The following is a 14,276-nucleotide window of genomic DNA, read 5'->3' on the forward strand; positions in this document are numbered from 1 at the left end:
AATATTCCATTGTATGACTATAGCACAGTTTATACACTCATCTTTCTAAGGTTATCATTGTTACTTCACAAATTGGTTGAATTTTTGCATGCATGTTCATAAGGCAGTTCTCTTGTTTGTAACAATATCATCTGGTTTTGATTTAGAGTAATGCTAGCATTATACACTGAATTGAAATGTACTCTGTATTAAGCTATTTGTGCATTGCTATAGATAAATACAGGAGATTGGGTAATTTATGAGGAAATAGGTTTCATTGGCTCACAGTTCTACAGGTTGTACAGGAAGCATAACATGGGGCTCTGCTTCTGGGGAGGCCTGTGGAAGCTTACAATTATGGTGGAACCTGAAGAAGAACTTGCACATCATATGGCTGGAGCAGGAGCAAGAGAGAGAGGTGGGAGGTGCCATGCACATTTAAATGACCAATTTTCATGAGAATCACTATTATGAGTACAGCACCAAAGGCATGGTACTAAATTGTGAGAAATCTTTCCTCATGATGCATTCACCTCTCACGAAGCTTTACTTCCAACATTGGGGATTACATTTCAATGGGAGGTTTTGGTGGGGACACACATCCAAACTATATCATAATTTTTAATTTTAGGGGTAGAGTTTGTTTAAAATTATATCTCTTTTTTTTTTCTAAAATATTTGGTAGAACTCACCAGTGTAGGAATCTTGGCCTGGACTTTTCACTCTAGGAAGATTTTTAACTATAGCTTAATCTTTTATATATTTCGGGCAATGCAGGCTATCTATTTTTTCTTCAGATATTGTATTTTTTTGACTACTGCCTAGATTTTATTTTCCTGTTGTTGACATCATTTATATTTTGGCAAAAGAGAGTTTGATCTTTTCCATAAATATTTCCTCTGAACCTTTGCCAGAATCAATATCCTGTCATTCCTAGTTAAAAAGATTTTCTTATATTATACTTTAAGTTCTAGGTTACCTGTGCAGAATGTGCAGGTTTGTTACATATGTATACACATTCCATGGTAGTTTGCTGTACTCATCAAACCATTATCTACATTAGGTATTTCTCCTAATGCTACCCCTCCCCTAGCCCCTCACCCCCCAACAGGCCCTGGTGTGTGATGTTCCCCTCTCTGTGTCCATATGTTCTCATTGTTCAACTTCCACTTATGAGTGAGAATAAGTGGTGTTTGGTTTTCTGTTCTTGTGTTAGTTTGCTGAGAATGATGGTTTCTAGCTTCATACATGTCCCTGCAAAGGACATGAATTCATATTCTGTTTTATGGCTGCATAGTGTTTTGTGGTCTATATGTGCCATATTTTCTTTATCCAGTCTATCATTGATGGACATTTGGGTTGGTTCCAAGTCTTTGCTATTGTGAATAGTGCCCCAATAAACATACGTGTGCATTTGTCTTTATAGTAGAATGATTTATAATCCTTTGGATATATAACCAGTAATGGGATTGCTGGGTCAAATGGTATTTCTAGTCCTAGATCCTTGAGGAATCGCCACACTGTCTTCCACAATGGTTGAACTAATTTTCACTCCCACCAACAGTGTAAAAGTGTTCCTATTTCTCCATATCCTCTCCAGCATCTGTTGTTTCCTGACTTTTTAATGATCACCATTCAACTGGCGTGAGATGGCATCTCATTGTGGTTTTGATTTGCATTTTTATGATGACCAGTGATAATGAGCATTTTTTCATGTGTCTCTTGGCTGCACGAATGTCTTCTTTTGAGAAGTATCTGTTCATATCCTTTGCACACTTTTTGATGGGGTTGTTTCTTTTTTTCTCATAAATTTGTTCAAGTTCTTGTAGATTCTGGATATTAGCCCTGTGTCAGATGGATAGATTGCAAAAATTTTCTCCCATTCTGTAGGTTGCTTGTTCATTTTGATGCTAGTTTCTTTTGCTGTGCCGAAGCTCTTTAGGTTAATTTAGTCCCATTTGTCAATGTTGGCTTTTGTTGCCATTGCTTTTAGTGTTTTAGTCATGAAGTCTTTGCCCATGCCTATGTCCTGAATGATATTGCCTAGGTTGTCTTCTAGGCTTTTTATGGTTTTAGATCTTATGTTTTAGTCTTTAATGTGTCTTGAGTTAATTTTTGTATAAGGTGTAAGGAAGGGGTCGAGTTTCAGTTTTCTGCATATGACCAACCAGCTTTCTCAACATCATTTATTAAATAGGGAATTCTTTCCCCATTGCTTTTTTTCAGTTTTGTCAAATATCAGATGGTAATTTTCACATTTCAATGAATTTGTCAATCTTTTCTAAGTTGTCATGTTTATTCACATAAATTTTATATTATTACCTTGTATTTTTAAGTATCTGTAGAATCTGAAATAATGTCACATTAACTCATTTTCAAAGTTGGTAATTTGTAGCTTTTTCTTTTCAAGAGCTAGTTTGGCTAGGTAGACTTTTGCTTTTATTGATCCTCTCAAAGTGTTTGGTATTGTTCAAGTTTTCTATCATTTTTGTGTTTTATTAGTTCCATCTCTGATGTTTTAGTTCTCTTTGCCTATTATTTTAAAAATCTATAGTTGGGAGCTTATCAGCAACATAAATTGAATTCTCACAATTTTGGAAGCTGCACACTTCAAGATCAAGGTCTCATCAGATTTGATGCCTGAAGAGGTACCACTTCATGATTCATCGATACATTCTTTTCCCCTGTGTCTTCACATGGCAGAAAGGCTAAAGAGGCTTGCTGGGGTTATTTCTATCAGAGCTTAAATCCATTTATGAAGGGTTGGCCCTCGTGACCTAATTACATCCAAAAACTCCTATCTCTATGATTTGATTTTAGCGTATGAAAATTGCAAGGAGAAAAACATTCAAACCAATACAGATATTTATCATTTCCTGTCCTCTGCTTCCACTGAGTTTACTTTCTTCTTCTTCTTCTTTTTTTAGTTTCTTAAGGTAAAAGTCAAAATTATTTATTTGAGAGTCTTCTAATATAGACATTCGTACCGAAAATTTTTATTTAAGTGCTGTTGTAGATGCATTTTGCAATATCTAATGTGTTGCGTTTTCATTTGAAGTTAGTTCAAAATACTTTCTAATTTTCCTTTTTATTATTTTTTGAACCGACCCAGGGTTATTTGGATGTATGTTACTTAATTTGCAATGGTTGAGTTGTTCCAGGTACATTTTTATTATTGATTTTTAATTTGATTGCTTTGGGGTCAGGTAACGTGTTTTGTATGACTTAAAACCTTCTTGATCCTTTTATTAAGATATGATCTAGAATATAGTCTTTGAGTATTTCAAAAGAATGGTGTTGTCTATCATATTCTTACTGATTTTCTGCCTCCTTATTCTACCACTTGAGTAAGGGGTTTAGAAATTTTAGACTATACTTGGGCATTTGTCCATTTCTTTTGCAGTTCTATTTTTGTATCATGTATTTTGAAGCATTTATGTTATTATGTACAGAAATATTTAGGACTGTTATGTTTTCTTGATTAAGTGAACTCTTTGTCACTATAAAATGAGTTTGTTTATTGCTGGTAATAGTTTTGCTATGAAATGTACTTTGGTATTAATACAACCACTCTTCCTCAACCTTCTTTTGTCAAGTGGTAGTGTGGTATATCTTGTTTCATCTTTAACCAATTTTTGTCTTTATATTTAAAGTTTATTTATTATAGGCATTATACAGATAGATCTTACTTTTCTATCCATTCTAACAATCTGCCTTTGAACAGTGGTTTTTAGACTAGTTTAATTTATTATGTAATTATTGATATGATAAAAGTTGTCTGTCATCATGCTGTTTGATTTCTATTAGTCCCAGATCTTCTTTGTTTTGCTTTTGTTCTTTATCTGCTTCCTTCAGACTAGTTTAGTAATTTTTATGATTTAGTTTTATATGTATATATATAGAGAGAGATATAACTTTTTTAGTTATTGGTCTAGTTTTATATTTCTTTATGATTTAGTCATATCTTTTTGTGGTATAAGTTTATTTGGTTATTAGGTATAACTTTGCTTTGCTGTCTTAGTGGTTTTTTAGGATTTGTAGTGTATGGATTTACCTCATCACAACCCACCTTCAAGTAATATTATATCATATCATAGATGGTATAAGAAATTACAATTGTATATTTTCATTTCTTCACTTCCAGCCAGATTCCAGCCTGGATCTGTGGGATTGTAGCTTTCATTAAGTTTAGAATATGTTTAACCAATTTTTCCTCAAATGTTTTATTCTGTTTCTCCTCCTATCTGTTTGGGGACTTATATATTACCTGCTGGGAGTTTGCTTGTAGTTCTCTAGTGTCTGAAATTTGTGAATCTTTTCTTTCGTGATGGCAAATCAATCTATGCTCATATCTACTCAGTGTAGCTTTCATCTCTGGCATTGTAACTTGTATCTATACAAGTGCAATTTAGTTTTTGAAAGTATCTTCTATTGCTCTACTTATCTTATTGATTTTTATTGTAAAATAGAGTTGAGTTACTTATAAACAACTTGATCCTTTTCATTTTTGCTTTTTATAGTATGAGCTAACTCCCCACACCTGAGGAAAGGCCTTTCTGACTATTCATTTTCCTGTGAAGTCTGAGTCTTCCAGGTAAATCTATAAAAATAGATACTCTTCTTGCCACTATGTGAGCACCAGGTGTGATTTTCTCTAAATTTACAAGTCCCCCGCTCCGACCCAGCTTGGTCTTTTTTTTAATTTTATTTTTAAAATTTTTTTTTTAATTATCATACTTTAAGTTTTAGGGTACATGTGCATAACGTGCAGGTTTGTTACATATGTGTACTTGTGCCATGTTGGCGTGCTGCACTCATCAACTCGTCAGCACCCATCAACTCATCGTTTACATCAGGTATAACTCCCAATGCAATCCCTCCCCCGTCCCCACTCCCCATGATAGGCCCCAGTGTATGATGTTCCCCTTCCTGAGTCCAAGTGATCTCATTGTTCAGTTCCCACCTATGAGTGAGAACATGTGGTGTTTGGTTTTCTGTTCTTGTGAGAGTTTGCTGAGAATGACAGCTTGGTCTTAGGTAGTTTTCTGGCTCACATGCAATCTTTATTATTTTGCTAAATACTGGGAGGGGGTTTCCAGGGGTTTCTTGCTGTTGCTTCTATATCTCTCTCCTCCTTAGTGCTTTGTTCTGTAATGTCTCTCTGCTTTGGTTTTACCAGACTCTAAGCTTCATCACTGTAACCAAGAGGGTCTGGTAGGTTCCACTTCAGTTTTTTTTTTCCTGTGTCATGTCTTGGAATCTCTGTCAAGGCAGGAAGCTGAAACATTCATAAGGTTTGTTTCCCTTTTTTTTTCTGTTTTTCAGGGATTTTCGTCTTCTTTGCCTAATGTTCAGTGTCTAAAAAAAATGTTTAATGCATTTCGTGTGTTTTACTTTTAGTTATTTCAGCTAAGAAGAAAAATCAATACCCGTTGTTCTCTCTTGGCTGGAGACAGACTACTCTAGAGCTTCAGCACATGCCATACACTGGATAAAATGCTTTTCTTCCCCCTTTGCTCAGCTGCTTCCTTTCCAATCTTCTTTCCACAGTATAACCGTACATTCCTCAGGGGAATTTTCCACGGGCCTAGTATATATCTTATTCTTAGCAATCTGTTTTCTTAAAGTATCTATCTGAATTTATAATTGCCACTTTTCTGGGGCTTTGCTTTTCAGTATATTTTAAGCGAAACAAGAGCAGAGGTTTTTTTTTTTGTTTTGTTTTGTTTTTTTCTGTTTAATCTGCAGAGCTTAGTATAATGCCTTCCACATGGTAGCCAATCAATATATATTTGTTCGGTGTTGCAGGAAGTCAGGGACCCCAAACAGAGGGACCAGCTGAAGCCAAGGCAGAAGAACATAAATTGTGAAGATTTCATGGACATTTATTAGTTCCCCAAATTAATACTTTTATAATTTCTTATGCCTGTCTTTACTGCAGTCTCTGAACATAAATTGTGAAGATTTCATGGACACTTATCACTTCCTCAATCAATACCCTTGTGATTTCCTATGCCTGTCTTTACTTTGATCTCTTAATCCCATCATCTTCATAAGCTGAGGAGGATGTATGTCGCCTCAGGACCCTGTGATGATTGCATTAACTGCACAAATTGTTTGCAGAGCATGTGTGTTTGAACAATATGAAATCTGGGCACCTTGAAAAAAGAACAGGATAACAGCAATGTTCAGGGAACAAGGAAGATAACCTTAAACTCTGACTGCTGGAGAGCCGGGCAGAAGAGAGCCATATTTCTCTTATTTTAAAAGCAAATAGGAGACCTATCACTGAATTCTTTTTCTCAGCAAGGAACAACCCTGAGAAAGAGAATGCGTCCCTGAGGGGAGGCCTCTAAAATGGCCACTTTGTGGGCGGCTGTCTTTTATGGTCATAGAGAAAGGGATGAAATAAGTCCTGGTCTCCCATAGCGCTCCCAGGCTTATTAGGACAAGGGAATTCCCACCTAATAAATTTTGGTCAGACCAATTGTCTCCTCTCAAATGCTGTCTCCTGATAAGATATTATCAATGACAATGTGTACCCGAAACTTCATTAGCAATTTTAATTTCAGCCTGTCCTGTGATCTCACTCTGCCTCCATTTGCTTTGTGATATTTTATTACCTTGTGAAGCATGTGATCTTTGTGACCCACACCCTATTTGTACACTCCCTTTTGAAAATCGCTAAGAAGAACTTGCTGGTTTTACGGCTCAGGGAGCATCACGGAACCTGCTGACATGTGATGCCTCCCCCAGACACCCAGCTTTAAAATTTCTCTCTTTGTACTCTTTCCCTTTATTTCTCAGACCAACTGACACTTAGGGAAATAGAAAAGAACCCATGTGAATTATCAGGGGTGAGTTTCCCTCAGTAGTTCAGTGTATAAGTGATTGTTAACATATGCAGCCCTTTATATCCCAAAAGTACTAATATATTTTATTTCTATCTCCTCCTTGAGACAGATTCAACTAGCCTATCAAAAAGCTTGGATGCAGTTCCTTCTTGTAAAAGAGCAAGGGAACTTAAAAAAGATCACTGTGAAAAACTTACGGCAAAAATTGAACGAATGAAAAATAAGTTTTGTGTACTAAAAAAGGAACTATCAGAAACAAAAGAAATAAACTCACAGTTAGAGAATCAAACAGTTAAATGGGAACAAGAGCTCTGCAGTGTGAGGTATGACATCCTAGTTTTAAATGAATATTTCAACTATTTATACTAAAATTATGTAGGATACTTTTTGTAATAGCTGACTTACCTTCTGAGGTTTAACTGGAGAAAAAAATCTCTGTCTTGTAGAGTGTCAAATTCTTTTAAATAATACAAGTTCTTAAATGTGAATATTTCTGCTGATAATTAAATGCATATTTATTTAAATCACAATTTTAATGGCTATATAGAAGGCCATTATTTGGAAATCCTTACTTAACTTACTTAACAAATTAATTTTTTTGATTTTTAAATTTCTGTATTATAAGTGATGCAAGGCATAACTGCATGCAAATATTTTTCTACCTTTCTAATTATTGACTTGGAATAAATTCTTCAATATAAAAATATTTGGCTAAATTATAAGAAGTTTTTAAGAAGTTATTTGTTCGTTGCTTCTAAATTATTCTCAAGAAAATTTATATTCATTTACAGCTCAACAGAGTGTGAAATGGCCATTCTTTTCTCCCCCAAAATCAACTTCTTTTAATTATACACGTTTAATGTGCATGGAATGTAGAGAAAATACAGAATAATTTATTAGTTTATTCAACATCTCTTGCTCTCCTACATAAATAAAATTAATTCAGAGTTCTATGTTAAATGCATATTATTTTTATTCTTTAAGTATTATATTCTGTCTTGTGATAAAAGAGATTTAAAATTTGTTGATAAAATATATAATAATCAACAAGATACATTTAAAGCATTACTCAAAAAAGAAGCAAAAGATATATGGGATAACAGATATTAGACTATTTAACCTAATCTGAGATTTTAATATTAAAATTATTTTTAGGGATACTTGCCATATTTTATAAGTATGAATATTTATGTCTAATAAATCAGTAAATTGTTCATAAAAACTAACCAGTTAACTTTAATCAGTCACTTTAATCAGTTAACTCTAAATGATCTGTCCTCATTGAGGAGTAATTTTGACTGTGTAAGATTTTTAAAAAGTAATTTTCAACTTATGAATTTGCTGGATAGCTTCCAGTATTCTTTTCCATAACAGTCATTGCTAGTTACAGAAACAGTCGTTAATAGTATGAGAAACTTTCTAACTAGAAGATGTTCTTTCCTCACTATTTTTCAAGTATGTATGTCATTTGGAAGAGGTTCGAGTAATAAATACCTGAGAACTAGAAAGAAAAAAAAATTCAAGAATATAGGAATTTTATTGGAATAATAAACCAATGTAGTAATAAATGTATCTCACAGTGAATTCTATTTTCTAACAAAATGAATTTTAAGATAAGTATGTTTAATGGCAGATTGACTTCAAACCAAGAAGAAGAGAAGAGAAGAAACGCCAATATATTAAATGAAAAAATTAGGAAAGAATTAGGAAGAATTGAAGAGCAACATAGGAAAGAGTTAGAAGTGAAACAAGAACTTGAACAGGCTCTCAGAATACAAGATATGGAATTGAAGAGTGTAAGAAGTAATTTGAGTCAGGTAAATCAATCTCTGATAAAAATTTTATATTTCTAACTTTATTTCCCTCTGATTTAGTATGAATTATTCAGGTCTAAATCAGACAAAAATGTTATCTTAAAATTATCACTTTTGTAGCTACGGTTATTTGTTATAAATTATGACATCCATGTAGTATCTTATTTAAGTACAAAGAGCTTTTGAAAACAATGATTATCCCTACCATATACTTAGTGATAATTTATTAGTACGTAGTTTTTCCTAGCAACATAGTTGACATTTAATACTGACTCAAACATTATGAAGAGGAAGCAAAAGTTATTGTCATAGTAAACAAGCGCATGGTTTTCTCTGTAGGGCTCTCTAGATTTTATCATCTTTCTTTTGTTTTTGAAATTGAAGACTTCTTTTATATTTACATATTTACCCAGTAGAATTAACTGAGATTTGGTGGAGAGGTCCTGGATGTAGACTCATAAGACTGGGAGAAAATCCTACAACTTGTTTATATTTTTAATCTTTTCCTTTCAGAATTGTGATAACTAAAAGTGCTTGTTACAATGTCTCAATTTATCAAAAATTCATAAATATAATTCTTAAAATTAACTATATATTTTTAAAAAATAGAATATCTAGAGAATATTCTCAGGAAAAAGGACCTGAAAGAACTTTGGGAAATTTTATCTGTCTAAATATATGCAGCACTAAGGCTCTTAGTATGGGATCTTGTATAAGTTAGACATCAGAGTGTAAACCCAGTTTTTGTAGGCAGTCAAATTGATTAATCTTTAATTTTATGCTGTTGAGTTTGTTGTAATTCAGGGAACATTTTTTTTTTTTTTTTCAATTCTGAGGCTCTTAAAAATTCTCTAGTCATTTATTTTGTACTTTCATGAATTCATTGTCTTCAAATAAATGTTTGAACTTTGGGGAATTTATGCTCTATAGCATTTGAAGTTTTGATTCAATGGTTCTTCAACTGATACCTACTTATAAAAACTCTTTCATTGTATAAATGTACAAGTTATTCTTTAGTTTCAGAGGAACTATGTTATGCCATTTTGACTGCTAGCTAAAAGTTTATTTTGTTTTATTTAGGTTTCTCACACTCATGAAAATGAAAATTATCTCCTACATGAAAATCGCATGTTGAAAAAGGAAATTGCCATGCTAAAACTGGAAATAGCCAAAGTAAAACACCAACACCAGGAAAAGGAAAATAAATACTTTAAGGACATTAAGATTTTAAAAGAAAAGAATGCTGAACTTCAAATGACTCTAAAACTGAAAGAGGAATCATTAACAAAAATGGCATCTCAATATAGCAGGCAGCTTAAAGTTCTGATGGCTGAGAACACAATGCTCACTTCTAAATTGAAGGAAAAACAAGACAAAGAAATACGGGAGAGAGAAATTGAATCATACCATCCTAGACTGGCTTCTGCTGTACAAGACCGTGATCAAATTGTGACATCAAGAAAAAGCCAAGGACTTGCTTTCCACATTGCAGGAGATGCTTCTCTGCAAGGCAAAATTAATGTTGATGTGAATAATACAATATATAACAATAAGGTGCTCCATCAACCACTTGCTGAAGCTCAAAGGAAATCCAAAAGCCTAAAAATTAATCTCAATTATGCAGGAGATGCTCTGAGGGAAAATACATTGGTTTCAGAACATGCACAAAGAGAGCGAGATGAAACACAGTATCAAATGAAGAAAGCTGAACACATGTATCAAAATGAACAAGATAATGTGAACATACACAATGAACAGCAGGAGTCTCTGGAGCAGAAATTATTTCAACTACAAAGCAAAAATCTGTGGCTTCGACAGCAATTAATTCATGCACATAAGAAAGCTGATAACAAAAGCAAGATAACAATTAATATTCAGCTTCTTAAGAGGAAAATGCAACATCATCCCCTAAAAGAGAAAAATGAGGAGATATTTAATTACATTAACCATTTAAAAGACTGTATATATAAATATGAAAAAGAGAAAGAAGAAAGAGAAGTAAGTATCAAAAAATATAAATACTTGTCAACCTTCCTGAAAGAAAATTTAAAGCATATTTGGCGTTGGTTAAATGCTGAATCTAGTAGAATATAAACAGATGATAAATATACTTACTATGTCAGCTTAGAAACATACCTCATCTCCACCAAATGAAAGTTAAAGCTGAGAGAGACCTTACACTTTGAGTAAAGACACTGTGTCACTGATGAAATTTTAAGTTTAAGATTTTTAATAGATGAACATTAATGACATTGGGTTTTACTGTTGAAATAAAGGTTTTAATGTCTCTTTGTCGCCACATTTTATGACCACATTGAAGCAGATAAATGGGAATGCTCATATCAGCAATTAATATTTTGAAATTAAGATTCAGTTCAGCAATCTACTTTGACAATTAATTATAAATTTTCCAGAGGAACTGAAGTATATTTGAAGTATATTTTGAAGTGTACATTTCTGCATCTTGTAATAATACTTTTTTTCAGTAGCTTTTTGTATATTTTAGTTGATATAATTTTATTTTCATTTATGTCAATTTGACTTAAATCTGAACATATTTGAATCTCAAATTATGTATTGTTATAACCTCTCAATTTTTTAAAGACATCTGCATTTTATTAAATAATACCTTAGGACAAATGTAGTGAATTTTACAATATCAAATTTGATTTAATCACCCCACTGGTATTTATAACTTATTTTGAATATTGTTACAAATAATTTGCTCATAATTTATATTTCAAAGCTTAAAGACTATCATGTCCCAGAGAAAGGTCATTGTAGCTATCTGTGATTCATTAGCTTTGCATTGGATCCCCATTTTACAATTCATGTGGGGTGGCAAGGTTCATGTATAGTACAAAATAAGCGAGTAGAGAAGAGAAACATAGCAGCTGACGGCAGGAGAGATGTGGAGAGCAGGTTACCTAGGGTCTCTAAAGGCTTTAAAATAAAAATAGTTTTATTCTGAGATAGAAATCTATTGGAAAAATTTCAACAGGTGATTGAATATGTGAGGAACTTTGATGTTGATTTGTGCTTCTAATACAGAAGAAAGAAAGCATTCCACTGTGTAGAATTTGCCACCACTAGTGCTGCCCCAACTTTTTTTTTTTTTTTTTTTTTTTTTTGAGACTTCAGTAGGTTGTGAAGCATTACCGATTCATTAGGGGACAAATGACTAGTGGGATGAATCTGGTGTCTAGTAAGAGACTACCAGTTTGGCAGGAAGATAACACCTTCTTTTGTCCTTGAGTGGATTCAGTAATAAGCAGCAATGTGTACAAATGAAGAAAATAAGCTGAATCAATATATTTGGGGATTTTTTTTTAAAGTAAATATTGTTAATTTGATAAGATAATTTACAAAATCAATAACAAATATGTCTTGTCAGGTCATTGTGAAACAACTTCAAAAACGATTGGCTGATCTCAATAAACAGTGTGTGTCAGACCTCACTAGAACTTACACCAATTATCACATTAATCTCAAAGATGAGATATAGGATTTAATGAAGAAATGATTTCAAGTCAAAAGTCAAGTATGTATTAAATGTAACATGCCAACAGTGAATCTATAGCTGGTTAAATAATATAAATTGTTTTATGATATTAATTTCCATGGGAAGACTTCTTTTATATGTTCATTATAATTAGTTTTATTACAATTCTATTTATAATATGCTTATTTTAAAAACTGTGACTATCATTCTGCAATGTTTTTCTTATAATTACATATTTTTTCATAATATTTACCCTTAAGAAGATTAAGAATTATACATTGTTTATCCCACAAGTTGAGAGACTATTCTTCAGATAAACAGTATTTTTCAGTGATTTATGTTGCCATGGTGAGGCAAGCCATATTTAATCAGAGAAGAATGTGTAATGGAATATTCCAGAAAATTATCTTATTTCTTAGCTCCACTTTTGTGAATGGATGCCAAGGACATCATACTACTCTCCAAAATGCAAATGTTTAGGTTAATATACACAATATTTGAATAGCTAGGCAATTCTTTTATTTTTTCTTTTTAATTATATTGTATAAACATATACATATTTAGATCATGTGTAGTAGGCATATTCAAAATAGAAAATAAAGGAAATTATCTTGATACTGCCATTGGATGTTTAAAAAGGAAATTTATTGGGAAAAAAATTCACGTATCATACAGTTCACACATTTAAATTGTACAACTCAATGTCTCTTAATATATTCACAATGTTGTATAACCATCATCACAATCATTTTCAGAACATTTTCATCGCCCTAAAGAGAAACTTCGTATGTCTTAGTCATCACCACCACTCACTCCTGTGTTTCTCCACCTTCCCCAGTCCTAGGCAACCATCATCTAATTTTTGTCTTTATAGATTTTCCCATTCTGAACATTTCATAGAAATGGAATCATACAATTTGTAGTGTTTAATGAGCAGCTTCTCTTACTTAGCGTAGTGTTTTTAAGGTTCATCTATTTTGTAGTACATATCAGTATTTCATTTTTATTTACTGTCCAATAATACTCTATTGCATGGCTACAGCAGCTATTCATTCATCAGTTGATAGATCTTTAGGCTGCTTCTCTTTTTGGCTATTATGAATAATGCTGCTATAAGCATTCACTTACAAGTTATTGTGTGGACCTATGTTTTTATTTCTCTGCCACTGGATTTTATATTTACTTAATTGGGCCGGTTTCCTCATCTCTCTGCCTTCCTCATGCTTTTCCTCCATTTTCAGTTTTTGTTCATCTGTCCTCATTTATTCAGACTTGATGGACACATTTTCCATTTTCATGAAGCTTTCTCTGACTGTTCTGACTCTCATTGACCTTATGCTTCAGGATGTGTTTTCTAGTTGGTGCAGAACAATTTAACTTTCAGTTGTACATACTTTATTTTTTCATGAGACATAATCATGTCTTATTATAAATTTACCTAAGCAGAGGATTATATCTGACATACATGCTACCTGTTATTGTATAAATTGAAAATATTCTATCTTACCAGTTGTTACAACACAATTAAATATATTATACTGATAATTTATTTTTTCAGACTTTGACATAATAAAGTTTTATTTGAAATATATTTCAATCAATAAATATAAAACAGAAATCACTCTAATAGAGGAGAATTGTTCTAGTCAATAATCAAATTTTTTCTGACTGTTGAGAAAAATTAAGTCTGCATTTTAAAAGTTTCAGATTTTGAAGCTTCAGATTTTAGAGTAGGGATTTTCAACACACAGTACAGGGTCTCCTCAGTTTGCAGTGGTGTTACATCTTGATAAATCCATTATAAGTTGACAATATTGAGAATGATAAACATAGAAAATACATAAACTTTATCTAGAGAAAAATGGTTAATAAAAAAAGAAAAATCAAAAAAATCATAAAAGAATGCTTACAGAGAATGAACGTAGTTACCTTATCCTGAAGTTAGGTAAGAATCAGAAATGTTATGGGGACCAAATGAGAGCTTTCAAAAAATTATCTTTCTTAGATCTGAATGAGCAAACCTGGAGTATTGTGAACTGTTGATGACAATGCTCTGAGGGCATCTTTGGCACCAAAATATAAATATAACTACTTACTTTTTCACTTATTGTTAGCATTTAGTATTTT

General features: G+C 32.6%; 1 protein-coding gene across 1 annotated transcript in view; it reads left to right on the forward strand.

The window, feature by feature from the left end:
• LOC144331432 (ankyrin repeat domain-containing protein 30B-like) overlaps positions 1 to 12,152 on the forward strand; it is a 131,705-nt gene extending 119,553 nt beyond the window's left edge. Inside the window, exons 39-42 of the mRNA XM_077947967.1 lie at positions 6,943 to 7,156; positions 8,467 to 8,650; positions 9,728 to 10,645; positions 12,042 to 12,152. Of these exons, the coding sequence (XP_077804093.1) occupies positions 6,943 to 7,156; positions 8,467 to 8,650; positions 9,728 to 10,645; positions 12,042 to 12,152 (1,427 nt within the window). The remainder of the gene's footprint in view (positions 1 to 6,942; positions 7,157 to 8,466; positions 8,651 to 9,727; positions 10,646 to 12,041) is intronic.
• The last annotated feature ends 2,124 nt before the right edge of the window (positions 12,153 to 14,276 follow it).

The sequence above is a fragment of the Macaca mulatta genome, chromosome 9 (assembly GCF_049350105.2).
Source record: "Macaca mulatta isolate MMU2019108-1 chromosome 9, T2T-MMU8v2.0, whole genome shotgun sequence".
NCBI lineage: Eukaryota > Metazoa > Chordata > Mammalia > Primates > Cercopithecidae > Macaca > Macaca mulatta.